Consider the following 14,850-nt stretch of genomic DNA (forward strand, 5'->3'; position numbering starts at 1 on the left):
TTATCTGTTATAGTAAGTCATGTAATCATCCGAACTTTAAATATTACAGTATATGCTGCTATAATTTAATTGGATAAAATTCATATAGTACCGAACAGTTTGGTATATAATATGAATATCATATATCGAATTCACCATATACTGAACCAAAACGCTTGGAACGGCAGGTTCGTTATATCCAGTGGCGACTGTATATGACTTATTTATTATGATAATTACTAATAAAAAAGAATTGGCTACGTTCAATTCCAAATTACATTTAGCGTTGTACTATTACCTGAAAGATTTAAAAAGTACCATATTATACAAAAGAAAATACATTAACTAATGTATTATTATTCAATTAATATTGATAATACAGTATTATAAAAAATTCTTTATATATCAGTTAATTAAGGCTATTAATCCATAATAAAATTTTTCATTAAAATGGAAAAAGTATCAAATCTGAATGAACAATTATTAAGTAATAAATCAAATGTAATCAAAGGTCTATATATCTCAACAGATGGAACAAAAAAATCCCGTTATGTTATCAGAACACTTAATGATCTTAGTACACTTTTAACAGGAAATAAAATTCGCAAATGTACTATAGAATATCTAAACGGAAGTTATAAACTTTTATATGATTCGCAATCAAAAGAATCACAAAATGAATATTCTTTACTGAAACCCGTATATTTGAAGCGAAGCAGTTGTATAGTTGTTACCTATTGGTAACCAATAGGCATCAGGTAAGCAACTGCTTCGTTTCATATTTTTTAATTTATTGTACTATGACATTGATAGGCAACAACTTAGCAGCGGCTTGGTGAGATTATCGATTAGCAAAATTTTGTAAAATTCGTATTTGTTATATTTATTTAAAATCGCCTAAAAAAGTCACGATATTGCTGCAGGTTGGCTGCGCAGCTCCAACGAATTAAAATGTAACACGATGCAGATCTTTTTTTTGAAAAAAAAATTTAGCTTTGATAATTACAAAAATAAATTATAACATAGACGTATACACATCTTCTCATTAAAGTATCTATCTATCTAATTTATCTATTCTAATATCGAATAATCTTTTGCGTATCTTGAACTTCTAAAAGATGTAAATCTATTATACGTCCATAAATCCGAATCATCTAACATTAACCATTTCTAGATGATAATACCCAATCCATCTGTCGCACACGTCTCTACTAAACTTGTCTTTTATTTTTACATGATCCATAACTTAAAATTCTTGTACAATTACTTTTACTCATTCTTTTCATTTTTTTTTTTGTAATTCCATACTGTTTTCCCATTTAGTATCCATATATACATTTTCACAAATTCCTTGATATCTTTAACAAAGTTGATAATGCCCTTTTTGTATCGTTTATCTCGAGATCTACCCAGTAAGCGGTTGATAGCTTCATGAAAGATTCGTATATTAAAATCAAACATATCTGGAGTCGCTGTACGATCTGCCATACTTTACTAAAAATGGCCAATTTTTTGAAATATTTTTATAGACCTAGATACAATGGCTTTCAAAACAATTGTGCAATTATTTTGTAAATATATCAAGATATATTTGAGGTATTTTTGAGATTAAAATATTAAAATAATATCAAAGTTAATTATATTATAATAATAAAATAATAACAAAAACATTAAAAAATTATTGTGATATTATTATGAGTTATTTTTATAGACCTAGATACAATATAATTACAAAATAATAACAAAAATATAATAAAACCATTTTGATGTATTAAATGTATTTTTGTAGTATTTCAAAATTATTACAAAATCATTTCAAAAAATTGGCTATTTTTAGTAAAGTAATCATCTGTACTGACGATCTCCACTCAATATCTATATCCTGAATATTCATTCTCAATTATCTATTCATGTCTAACGTTAACCATTCCGCTTTACATTTAACTTGATTATATTTTTTCATGAATTCTCTTAGACTTTCTCGCACCATTTCCAATACACCATATATTCCCATCGATATTAATATAAACTCATCCTTTTACACGATGCAGATCTACTAACGAATTTGTTATATAAATGTAATGTGTCTCCAACGAATTAAAATGTAACACGATGCAGATCCACTTCTAACGAATTTGTCATATAAATGTAATGTGTCTCTAGCAAATTAAAATATAACACGATGCTAACGAATTTGTTATATAAATGTAATGTGTCAATTGAAAAAATTCCACTAAATGTAATGATATAATGTGAAAAAAAAATCAAGAAAAAGAAAATGTGAAAAAAAATACATAAATATTCGTAATATATTATTCCCTCACTCTTTTTTCTTCCAATTTCTCTCTTCATTTACGAACAAGTAAATATTAAAAATATAAATTTTAATATTAAAATATGAATAATTAACAATTATTTTTTCCAATAGAATGTCACAATTCAAAAAAGAATCAAGCAAAAAAACTGTTCAAAAAAAAGATCATACACAAACTAATACACTTTGTTCACATGAATGCAGTGATATTCAAGGAACTTACTCAACTATTTCAACTAATTTTGGTTTACAACATATCGCTCTCCAACCTGCACCGCAATTTCCATTTGGATTGTATAGGGATTATTTGCGCCCACACCACTATTACAAACACCGTATTATTATCCTATATATGGACAGGTTTTTCCTCAAACGAATTTGACTAATTTGAGCGCAACTCCCACAAAAAGTTAGTGATATTCATTATTTAATATTGTTATTAAAGTGTTTTTAGTTTACATTAATCAGCAAATTGTAATAATGTAGAAATATTGAAACAAAAATGTTCTGATAGTACGCGCAACGTGACAAAACAAAAAAAAGTTGAAGTAATTGAAGTTGAAGATGACATTGATAACGAAGAAGTTTCTGATTTACCTTGTAAGTAAAGTAAACAACAAGTTAAATTACTTTTTATAAATATAATTATTTTAAATAACTCTTATTTTATATTAGCAATTGATTTCTTGTTGCGTTGTTTGGATTTACATGTTGCAAAAGATCCAACTGTTAGGGAAATAATCACAGATCATTTTTTCGTAGTTCCACAGGAACTAGAAGCATTCGTTGAGATTTATAATGATGATGAATTAAGTGACTCAGAAATAGCTTCTTCGTAAGTTCAGCCATTGTTATTTAACAAAATATCTTTTATAATTAATAAATCATCAAATTAATTTTTTTTTTTACAATTAGAATGGAATTAATTCCTCGTACAAAACCTTTGTAAGTTATATTAATATTTAATTTTATCTAAATTAATTACTAATTAATGTCTTGAATAATTATATAGTAATGATGAAGAAAAAGTGCTACAAGTAGCTGGCTACAGGCTGCCACTGATTTTTTTTACCTCTGCAAATAAATTTCCCTATAGTGAACGAACATTGGCCACCCCACCAGATGTTCTATACTGTCAAACCAATGATAAATACTATATTCAAGATGAAATTGCGGAATATTTGAAGAATTCTGATCATGTAAGTTGTGATAAATCTTTATTTATTATCCACTAATTATTATTTATTAATTATTTCTTAATTTTTAAATTATGATTGGATTATCAATGAGTTAATAAATAAATTGCATGCTCTCTATATCAGAGTGCGTAATTTGGACAATAATAAAGCCATGCTACAAGATTTTGTAAAAATTATGCTGCCCTCAATTGCGGAATATATTCACATAATTGATAAACTTGTAGTGCATGTTAGAAAATTGTTTATTGATTGGAGAAATAAGCTTTGGGTCGCTCTCCTTAACAAATATAAAGAATTGGGTAATAGGTTAGTATTATTTTATGTATTTATTTGTTATTATATTCAAATTTTTATTTGATAATTAATTAATTTTGATTTATTTTATAGTTATAATAAGTCATTAAGAAAATTATCAGCTATTCAAATTGCTAATATGATGAGCGTTGTTAACCGATTCGGTACGTTGAATAGATTAACTATGATTTGCAGTTAGGGAGATTAAGTATGTTTAACTATGACTGAAATCCAATCAAACAAGACACGCTTAAAAATAGGAAGTTCGTTTATAGTGTAAAAGGTTATACTTTATTATAGAACTTTATAATTTCAAGAATAATAATTAATCGGAACTTAACTTATAACGAAGGAAAATACCAACGTTATTTATATAAAAGTTACTACATATAAAGATATAATAAATATAATAGATATAATAAATATAAGAAATATAACTAATATAATAAATATAACTAATATAATAAATATAATAAATAAATTAAATATAATAAACAAAATAATTATATCGATTATATTAAATATAATTAATATAATAAATATAATAGAAATAATAGGCTAAGTAGGCTGCGGCTAGGTCGGCTTGGCACAGTTAGGCACAGTAGATCCTAATTTTCCACATGATCTTCTGGCGTAGTAAATTTAACTCTACACGTGACTAGGGGTAACAGGTTCCTCCTCTTAATTTGCAGCTCCTGCGAAAATCAATAAATTATTTCTAAGTTTCCTTATCTGAGGTCTGGTAATTTTCCTAATAACCTGGACATCTAGTTTCTTCGTCCTTAAGATTTGTTCCGGAAAAAACTCAAAAATATCAAAAGTCTTTTCTACAATTGTTGCATAATGTAATGACATTTTATGCTTGTATTTCAATCGTTCGCTAGGAGTTGGTAGTTGGTCTAGAAGTTGTCCTAAATAGAAAGAGTTAATCATCGCCAATTGTGTGTCCTTTAGTCGTATTGACTTCGTTACACTTCTTAGAGTTGCAGAAAATTTAACTTGGAAATCTTCTTCTTCCAAGTAGGGCGGCGGTGGAAAATTAATTTCTTCTGAAGTAGTTTGTTGAATATCTTCTAATATTTCTGAAAAATCCATTTTTCTTCAAGCGGTTTAAACTCTTTTGTCAACTTATCCACATCTATATATATGTTTTAAATTCCTGTAGATCATTTTGCTGATTAGATTTTTGTTTATTTCTGATGAGATTTTTGTATTACTTATCATGTTTTACCACATCTATCAGTTATTTTTAGCGCTTAAATTATTTAACCGCATTTTTCTATTTTAAGATTATTTTTCCTTGTTCTAAAAATATCTTCACATTTTTCTCTAGAACTTTCCAGAAATATTTTCAAAAGTGATTTTTGTGCGTCTTACGCGTCCACATTTTTCATAATTTTTCACGTCATGATTTTTCGTGATATTTTTGTTGTGCCTGATCTTAACGTGTTTTCGCGTCGTGCCTATTTCTTATATAAGGTCTAAATTTTTCCCTTTCCCTTTTTCTTATCTTCACGTAAAATCTTTGATATTATCCCAAAATTTTTCCAAAATTTTCTTTGTCTACCTATCTATCTATCTACCTATCATGACCTGTCGTCGATCTAATACCTCACGTCAGAAATCTCGAGCAAGATTTCAAAGGCTTAAAGAAGCGCGTAAGATGAAAGTTCGTCAACTTGAAGGTGGGTATTGTACGCAAGGTTCTTAAGATGTCTCTTGAACGGTATGATTGCCTGTAGACAGGGTTTCGACCTTATATCCGGTTCTTGAAAGGTTGATTTTGCGCAGCTTGTAGACGGGGTACTTGTACTTCTAGGATATTTAAGTCTTGAAAGGCCTCTACCTGTAGAACTCTTTTGTGCTATCGATTTATTCACTTAGTTTTTAACTAACTTGGAGTGACCATAAATCTCCATTTTTATTTCTAATAGAGGATCTTACAAAAGCTAAAGAAGAAAAAGAAGAACTTGAAGAGAAGTTTGAAAATTTGCTGGAGATGGGGACCCATAAGAGTCTCGAGACGGAATTTCATAATAAAATCTGGGCTGGAGAGCAGCGGAAATTATGGGAGGCCCAAAAGTTAATCATCGACCAACAGCGAACAATAGAAGGTCTGGAAGAAGGAGTTTGTCAATTAATTTCTCATAATATAAGCTTGCAGAGTAGTAGAGGTCGTGCTGAAGCAGCATTTGAAGAAGCAAAACAAATGCTTTTTGAGGAATGTAATATAATTTTGTCAAACGGTTCTACTTCTAATCCTAGTTATGAAGAAGTTGATTAAATAAAAAAAATTTCTTCTTTCTGATTTTCCCTATAATTTTCTAATATATTTTTGTAATAAATTTTTCACTAAGTTTTTCACAATAGAATTTCTAAAATTTTTCATTTTTTTAATAAATTTTTCTGGGGCATCGAGTCGTAAATTCATTTTGATCGTCTGTAACACTTGTAAATCGTACTAAGTAAAATTAATTATTTGCCACGAGTTGTAGATCTTAATCGTGACTAATTATACTACAATTATTGGTTCCCAATTTTGTCGATCATGATACAATTTTAATAAACTTCCATTTACAGGAGTTCGTAAGACTTTTCCATCTATAGTTCGTAATTTGTACGCTCCTTTTTCTCCAACTTGATGAATATAGTATGGTCCTTTCCATTTTGGATTTAGTTTTCCAGTCCATTGCTTTTCTTTTGCTGCGTCATAATATAAGACTTTGTCTCCAATAGAAAATTTTATTTGATGACGTAATTTTCTATCATGTCGTTCTTTTTGTTTTTGTTGAGATATTTCAATATTTGTCTTAGCTATTTCAATTTCCTGAGGTAGTTGGTCAACTAAATTTTCTATGTGATTTATTAAAGTTGGAGTTCCATTATTTTCTAATGAATCAGTTGGTAGTTTAGCATCTCGTCCATATAATAAAAAGAAAGGTGCGATTTTTGTAGTCGAATGTTTTGTAGTACGATAAGCAAATAAAATTGGTGCAATATAATTATCCCAATTATCAATATAATCTGTTGATAATTTTGCTAAAGATTCTGATAAAGTACGATTAAATCTTTCTACAAGTCCATTTGTTTGAGGGTGGTATGGCGTTGAAAATAAATGTTTTATCTGAAATTTTTCCATTAATTTTTCAATTATTTGATTTCTAAAATGAGTTCCTTGATCTGATAATATTTTTGCTGGACATCCATGTCGACAAATTATTTCTTCATAGATAAAAAGTGCAGCTTGTTCTGCAGTAGCTTCTTTTACAGGTCGTGCTTCTGGCCATTTTGTTAAATAATCCATTGCTGTAATTATATATTTGTTTCCATTTGTAGTTATAGGTAAAGGTCCTACAAAATCTATTCCTATTTGATGAAAAGGACTTTCTACTGGAATAGGATGTAAAGGTAACTTTGTCTTTTGTTTTCTTCTTCGTTGGCAAGAGTCACATGACATGACATAAGATCTGATGTTATTGTACATTTGTGGCCAATAATATCTTGATTGAATTTTGTCAAACATTGTATCAACTGAAAAATGCGCAGCAGTAGGGTCATTGTGGAACATAAAAAGAACTGGTTCCAATTCATGTCTTCTAATTACTCGTAATAAATTATTTTGTTTCTTTTTATCCTTTTTATAAATAAAATTATTTTTGATAATAAAATATACTGATTGTTTTTGAATTTGTTGTTGTTGTTGGTTATTTAATGTAGAAGGTAATTGATTATATTTTAAATAATTATATATGTTATTGTAATGTTCGATATCCATTTTTGAAAATTTAGGCTGTCTCGTCACGATGCGGACACTTTCGCTTTCACCCTTTGATACTTTGTTAATTATAATATGTAAAAGAGGTGGACTTTTAGTCCAAATTGGCAATAAAAGGTTCCAAAGATACTTTGTGAACTGGTAAATCATTCATTAATCGTTCGATATATTTAAGATAATTGATATTATTTTCAAGTTGTACTGCTTGAGGTTCTTTCCACCATTGATTATTAATAAGAAATTTGGGATTCATATCTGGCCTAATTTTTCCTAAAGTGAATCCAATGATACAGTCGTGTATAGTAGTTCCATAAAATAAATTCTTCTTGCACATCGTACAGTATGTATGCACGTGATGATTTTCTGTATCACATTCCATGGTACAACGACTTCCACCATGATTAATTGGTTGACCAGCGATTACTTGTTTAATTTTGATGTTTTCTAAATACATGTTCTCTAGAGCTTGGCGGTTCATACCACATATGGTCCAGACGATATGTTCTTCAATATCAATCTGATTTTCTTCTGAATAATCAGAGAATGCATCTCCATTAATTTGTCTTTCCCACGAATTATTATATTCTTCTGTATCAATTGAATAGTTATCTTCATTACACTGACAAATAATTTCGTTACAACAACTATATGGTGATGGTGAACGGGCTGGAGGAGGTTGACAAACTTTACAAATACAATCTTCTGGATGAGGTCCATCGGGGTTGTCAAAGTCATATCGAATTCCTGAAACAATATTCATAGGAGAACTATTTCCTGATCGTTCTTCAATGTAGCTTTGCATATCGTATAATAAATTATCACAACGATTTAACAAATCGATAGCTCTTTGAGCAGGTCTATCAGTATAATCATCTTCTGAATCTGCATCATACTCTTCATGTACTGGAGTAGAGCTTTCATTTACATTAGTTTGTCTTTCTTTTTCGATAGAAATCATGAAACAACTAAGAGTTTAGTTATCTTCTTCAAACATTCTGGATAATGCATCTGCATTTGCATTTGCTTTTCCCGCTCGATGCTTAATATTAAAGTCATACTGTTGAAGGTCCATGACCCATCTCGCACGGCGGCCTTTTGGGATTTTGGATGTCTTTAACCATTTTAGAGCAGAATGGTCAGTAACAATTGTGAAAGGTTTCAATCCTAAGTAGTGTTGGAAATGTTTGATAGCCCATACTATCGCAAGACATTCCTGGTCAGTTATAGGGTAATTGCACTCAGCCTTATTCAAAGATCTGCTGGCATAAGCGACTACATGTTCTCTTCCATCCTCTCTTATTTGTGATAATACAGCACCAAGTCCAGTTCCAGATGCGTCTGTATGGATAATGAAGGGTTGTTCAAAGTCAGGATATGTTAAGATTGGAGATTTAATTAATCTTTCCTTCAAATAATCAAATGCAGTTTGCTGTCTCTCAGTCCAATGAAAAGGGGTTTCCTTCTTTAAAAGTAATAACATTGGTTTGGCTATTTTTGAGAAATCTTTGATGAACTTTCGATAGTAGGAAAATAAGCCTAATGCTGAGCGAAGTTGCGTTAGGTTTGTTGGGACTGGAAAAGTTCTAATTTTCTCAATTTTTTCTGGATCAGGTCGGATACCTTCTCGTCCTACTACATGTCCTAGGAAATGAATATTTCCAAGGCAAAAATAACATTTCTTTAGTTTAATCTTCAAATTTGCTCGTCTAAAAGTTTCAAATACTTGTCTAAGATGATCCAAGTGTTGCTCCAAGGTTCCCTTTGAGTAAATGATTACATCATCTAAATATACTGCTACAAATTTCCCTAAATACTCCTGGAGTATTCTATTCATTAATCGTTGAAAAGTTCCAGGCGCATAAGCTAAACCAAAGGGCATTACTAGAAATTCATATAATCCAAAGGGAGTAATGAAGGCAGTTTTCTCCACATCTGCTGGATCCATAGCTACTTGCCAATAACCACTGGCTAAATCTAATGTGGTAAACCATGTTGCATTACTAAAAGATTCAAGCATATCATCAATTCGAGGTAATGGGTAAGCATCTGCTTTGGTGACAGCATTCAATTTTCGATAGTCTATGCATAAACGTTTTTCTCCTCCTTTTTTATCAACAATTACCACAGGTGAAGCCCAAGAGCTAGCTGATTTTCTTATAAGTCCTTGACTTTCCATTCTTGTGATTTCTCCTTGTAAAAATTCTCTATATTTAGGATTACATCTGTAGGGTGGTTGAGAGATAGGAGTAGCATCTTTTGTAATAATTTTGTGCTTAATTACATTTGTTTTTCCAATTTCCGTTTGGCTTTTAGCACAAATATCTGCATAGTCACTCAAGAGTTGTTGAAATTGGCTTTGTTGGTGGTAATCTAATGGTCCTAAATGTAAGTCTGGATTGACTTTTTCTCCACTATATACTTCTGCTTGAGCTAAATAAATGGCAGGATTTGATTCTTCCAATTCCTTATCTTCATTATTTTGGTGGGCAGGAGATACTTCATTTTCCCAAGGGTTAAATTCAAGGGATTCTTCAGTAGAATAACCAGAAAAATCAGACATATAGATTTGAGCTTCTTCTAACTCTTCAGACTCATATTCCTCTTCATCATCATACTCAAATGATTGCTTCATTTTAATGGGTTTTGGAAGAGTAAAAATCACAGGAACTGTTGTAGATCGTCCATTGTATCTGATAGTTAGTGTCTTCTTGTCCCAGTCAAGAGCAGCATTTACCTTTCTCATCCAGCTATTTCCTAGAATGAAAACACTATCGCTTGATTCTATGATTTGAACATTGGTTTTAATAATTAAATTTCTGACTTTTAGGGGTAAATTTTGGATTTCTCCCAATGATCTAACTCTAGTTCCATTGGCAGTTTTAATTACATATTCTGAAGGTCCATCGATAGTTAATTTCAAAGTTTTCATCATGGCAGTTGTCATAATACTAACTGCAGCTCCACTATCAATTACTGCAATAACTGGCTGTTGATTAATATGGAATTCACATTTAGCAGCGGTAGTGGGAGTTTCTTCTTCTGAGTTGGAGTCTCCATAGTAACTTTCTCCAATATAATTATTGTTATCAATCTTTTCACGCTTTCTCCTTATACTTTGAATTAATCCTTTCCTGTAAACAGGAAGTTGAGCTGTTGCTTGACCGATAGATAGACCACAAGGAAGGTCACTAATATATTTAGCTATGTCAAATTCATTGACGTTTTCAATAGGTGCAGGGACCATTTTGGTTCTTACTTTTCTTTTTGTTGAAGATTCTGCTGTAGCATCCATATCCATTGGTGTAGAAGGAGTTACTGGAGGAATAGGTTGGGTACGTAATTGGTCTTCCTTTCGAGATTCTGAAAATCTTGTTCTTTTTCCTCTAGGGGAGGATATCTCATATGGAACAGATCTAAAACGAGTTGTAACATATGCTTCATATTCGTCTTCTTCTTCCCATTCTTCTTCATATTCATCCTCATATTCATCATAGTAAATTTCTGCTTCATCATCTGCATAATTAATAGATGTAACTGGTGCTCTTTGGCGAGGACGATTATTATTATTATTATTACCATTAATATTTCCATTATTGGTATTTCTTCCCATTTGGCAGTTTCTGGAAATATGTCCCACATTTCCACATCTGAAACAAGTAATATTTGGATTGAAGGAATTCTGAGTAGAGGCTTGACCATTTTGACGATTTTGATTATTATTATTATTAGGTCTAGGTCTAGTATTTCGAGGAGTGCTTTGTTGAACCATTAAAACTGATGACAGATTTGCATAATTAAGAGCGAGTTGTTGCATTTGTTTTGTTAATGCTTCCATTTCATCTACTTGTGGAGTTGGTTTAACAGTAGTAGTAGTAGTTGGAATAGGTTCTGTAGTACTAGTAGTTACAGGTGTTGTAGTTAAAAGAGTAGTATTTACACCTAATTCTACTAACTTAGCTCGGGTAATAGTTGCTTCCAAAGTATCAGCATTCCCGATTACTACCTGTCCAACTACATCAGGAAATTTTATAGCGCGAAAAATTGCGTAAGTTTACGATTTTGTAAGTTTACGAAAGTTTATGGCATAATATTTCGAAAAATTTCAAAATATTACGTAAGTTTACAATTTCGTAAGATTTATGTGATATTACGGTTAAAATATTACGTAAGTTTTCAATATCGTAAGATTTACGCAATATTACGGTCAAAATATTCTGCAAATTTACGAAACTGTAAACCTGCGTAATATTACGGTTGAAATATTTCGAAAATTTACGAAACTGTAAACCTGCGTAATATTACGGTTGAAATATTTCGAAAATTTACGAAACTGTAAACCTGCGTAATATTACGGTTAAAATATTTCGAAAATTTACGAAACTTGTAAACCTGCGTAATATTACGGTTGAAATATTTCGAAAATTTACGAAACTGTAAACCTGCGTAATATTACGGTTAAAATATTTCGAAAATTTACGAAACTGTAAACCTGCGTAATATTACGGTTGAAATATTTCGAAAATTTACGAGATTGTAAACTGCATATGCAGTAGAACGTATACAAGGGGCATGTGATACTATTGAATAATCAAAAATAATATAAACACCTTTTCTTTTATATAAACATTTGTTTGGGAAAGCAAATTTATTTTTATTTACGAATTTTTTATTATTTACAATTTTTATGTTAAAAATTAAAGTAAATTCTAATTTTTATTATAACTTAATAAAAAAAATACACATTTGATACTTGTTCGCTACTATTTTATAAAATAGTACCCAGGCTGTACGGCGTGGACGTCAGTATCAGTCACAGCCCAAAAAAAACGTGAGTCTCCAGCCGATATTTGGTACGGACTGGGCCTAGCTACTCACTTAATAAATAATAAAAAAATAAAAATAATTATCTTCTTCTACGATACGTAGGTAAGTTTCTCCTTGCCCTACGATCGTCACGCGTGACTAAAATTGATCAAATTTATCAAATTTAAAATATGAACGTAAATATTAATTATAAATTTTATTATAGTATAATTACCCGGCCTCTCCCAAAATCTCGTTCTAAATTCGTGATAATATCTTGCGCCGGTACGCGTCCACAGCCGCCGCCCAGGGTTACCATTACGATAAAGGACATAGTTCTAAATATCAAAATCAGTTTGAATATTCGGTAAATACATTTAATTTATATGAATGTAATGTTATTTATTTACTTACATGGTAATCCCTGACGAGGTTCCTCCACTTTTGGCTGCACTGTTGCCCGGAAACCCTCGTTCGAAATATTCTATTTATTCTGATTCAATTAAATGGATTGGTTAATTTGAATTTAAATTCTTTCTTAAAGAAATTATAGATATTAGTCATATGAACCTATTGGCAACAGAGTCCCAAAAATCTTGGCGGCTTCTACCATTAATATTGTGGTAGGCGCGGTTTCTGTCTCGGCGTATGTCAACAAGTTCGTCCATCATAGCCCAGTTCCAATGGACGTTATAGTGGGAACGACGACGTGTGTGGCGAGGCATTATTAGTAATTTGATTTTGGGATGAGTAAAAATTTGAAAGAAAGTCGTAAAATGTCACTTTAAATAAAATTTGAACAATACCTCTTTGGTTTGATTTTATTTCTCGTTTCAATTAAAATTTAATTTATTAGACTTTTCATCATTAAACATATTAATTAAATCTCATGCGGATATGGATTATCTAAATATAAATATCATGATTCTAAATATAAATATAAATCACTTAATTTATTTTAATTTTTTTTAAAAAAAAAATCTTAGTTTGATTTCAATTAAAAATAATTAAAAATCATGTACATGTTTTGGTTATTTAAATATAAATATCAATATATTATATTTAAAAATAAACCAATTTATTATTAGCACATTCTATTGAATTTTAAAAAAATCAATTTTTTTTTAAAAAAAAATCACATATTTAAAAATAAAACAATTATATTCTGATTAAATATTTTGCGTACATTTCTTAAAAAAATCATAAAAAAAAATCTTGTACGTCGTACATGCAATTACTAAATATCATCCCCTTGTGATAAATAAAAAATTACGCAACACAAATTCAACACAAACTCAACACAAATTTAACAAATTTAACGAAATTTGGCTAAAATTAATAATTTTTTACCAGAATTATCAACACAAATTGAACACAAATTGAACACAAATTTCAGTTACGATTTATTTATGTCACACCCGCTATACGATGTACATGATTTCTGGCCAATCAAAATTAGGCTGATCCTTGCATCATTTAATCATTTAATCATGCACGCGTTTTTGTCTTATTTATTTTTGTTTCTTATTTCTTTATTCTTTTGTTCAATATTTTTAATTTTTTTGTCTCTTCTTTCTATTATTTCTTTAATTATATACAATATATTTACATATATTTCATAATTTATTGCTTTGCAGGTATAGAAATATTTGTTTATTAATACTAATTATTTTCATTTTTTTTTACCTCTTTGTTATTTTGTATCGTAATACTAACAATAATATCCATGTTTCCTTTATTCCTTTTTACTTGTACTTTAATACTAACGATACTAACAATACTAACAACATGTTTATTTTTTCCTTTCTCTTTATTTCTTTATTCTTTTGTTCAATTACTTTGCAGGTATAGAAATATTTATTTATTAATACTAATTATTTTAATATTAACGCGTTTTTTTTTACCTCTTTGTTACTTTATGTCGTAATACTAACAATACTATCTACGTTTCCTTTATTTCTTTTTACTTGTACTTTAATACTAACGATAATATCCATGTTTCTTTTACTCCTTTTACTGTTTCTTTAACTCTTTTTACCTTAATACTAACAATAATAACAATATTTCTTTTATCTTTATATCTAATACTAACGTTACTATAGCTGTTTCTCTTCTTTTTACGTCTAATAATATTGTTACTCTACTCTTTCTCTTTTTTACTTTTATGTATTCTGTATATATTAATAAATACTTGTAATTTTTTATGATTATATCTAATAAAACATACATTATATAAACTTATAGTACAGAAAATGAAGTATTATTTATCGAAATATTTTGAAATATTACGAAATATTAAGTTGTGTAAATCACAGAATATTACGAATCGTCAAATTATGGAACATTACGCATCATAGAATTTCGAAATATTTTAAAAAGTTGCGAAGTATTACGCAGTAAAATTACGGAATATTACGAATCGTAAAATTACGAAGCCTTGCATACAGTAATATTTCGAAATATTTTAAAAAGTTACAAAATATTAC

At 29.6% G+C, this 14,850-nt stretch overlaps 2 protein-coding genes across 2 annotated transcripts; both read left to right on the forward strand.

Annotated features, from left to right (window-relative positions):
- Nucleotides 1–429: 429 nt before the first annotated feature.
- On the forward strand, nucleotides 430–723 carry OCT59_025208 (uncharacterized protein; the record flags this gene model as incomplete). The annotated part of the gene is made up of 1 exon (XM_066136862.1): nucleotides 430–723. One exon carries the CDS (start codon nucleotides 430–432, stop codon nucleotides 721–723), a length of 294 nt encoding a protein of 97 aa, XP_065991936.1.
- Nucleotides 724–2,408: 1,685 nt separating this feature from the next.
- On the forward strand, nucleotides 2,409–3,896 carry OCT59_025209 (uncharacterized protein; the record flags this gene model as incomplete). Its single annotated transcript, XM_066136865.1, has 7 exons — nucleotides 2,409–2,653; nucleotides 2,808–2,893; nucleotides 2,969–3,128; nucleotides 3,209–3,238; nucleotides 3,306–3,492; nucleotides 3,717–3,798; nucleotides 3,880–3,896. The coding sequence occupies 7 exons, from the start codon at nucleotides 2,409–2,411 to the stop codon at nucleotides 3,894–3,896; spliced, it is 807 nt and encodes a 268-aa protein (XP_065991937.1).
- Nucleotides 3,897–14,850: the final 10,954 nt, after the last annotated feature.

The sequence above is a fragment of the Rhizophagus irregularis genome, chromosome 5 (assembly GCF_026210795.1).
Source record: "Rhizophagus irregularis chromosome 5, complete sequence".
Taxonomy (NCBI): domain Eukaryota; kingdom Fungi; phylum Glomeromycota; class Glomeromycetes; order Glomerales; family Glomeraceae; genus Rhizophagus; species Rhizophagus irregularis.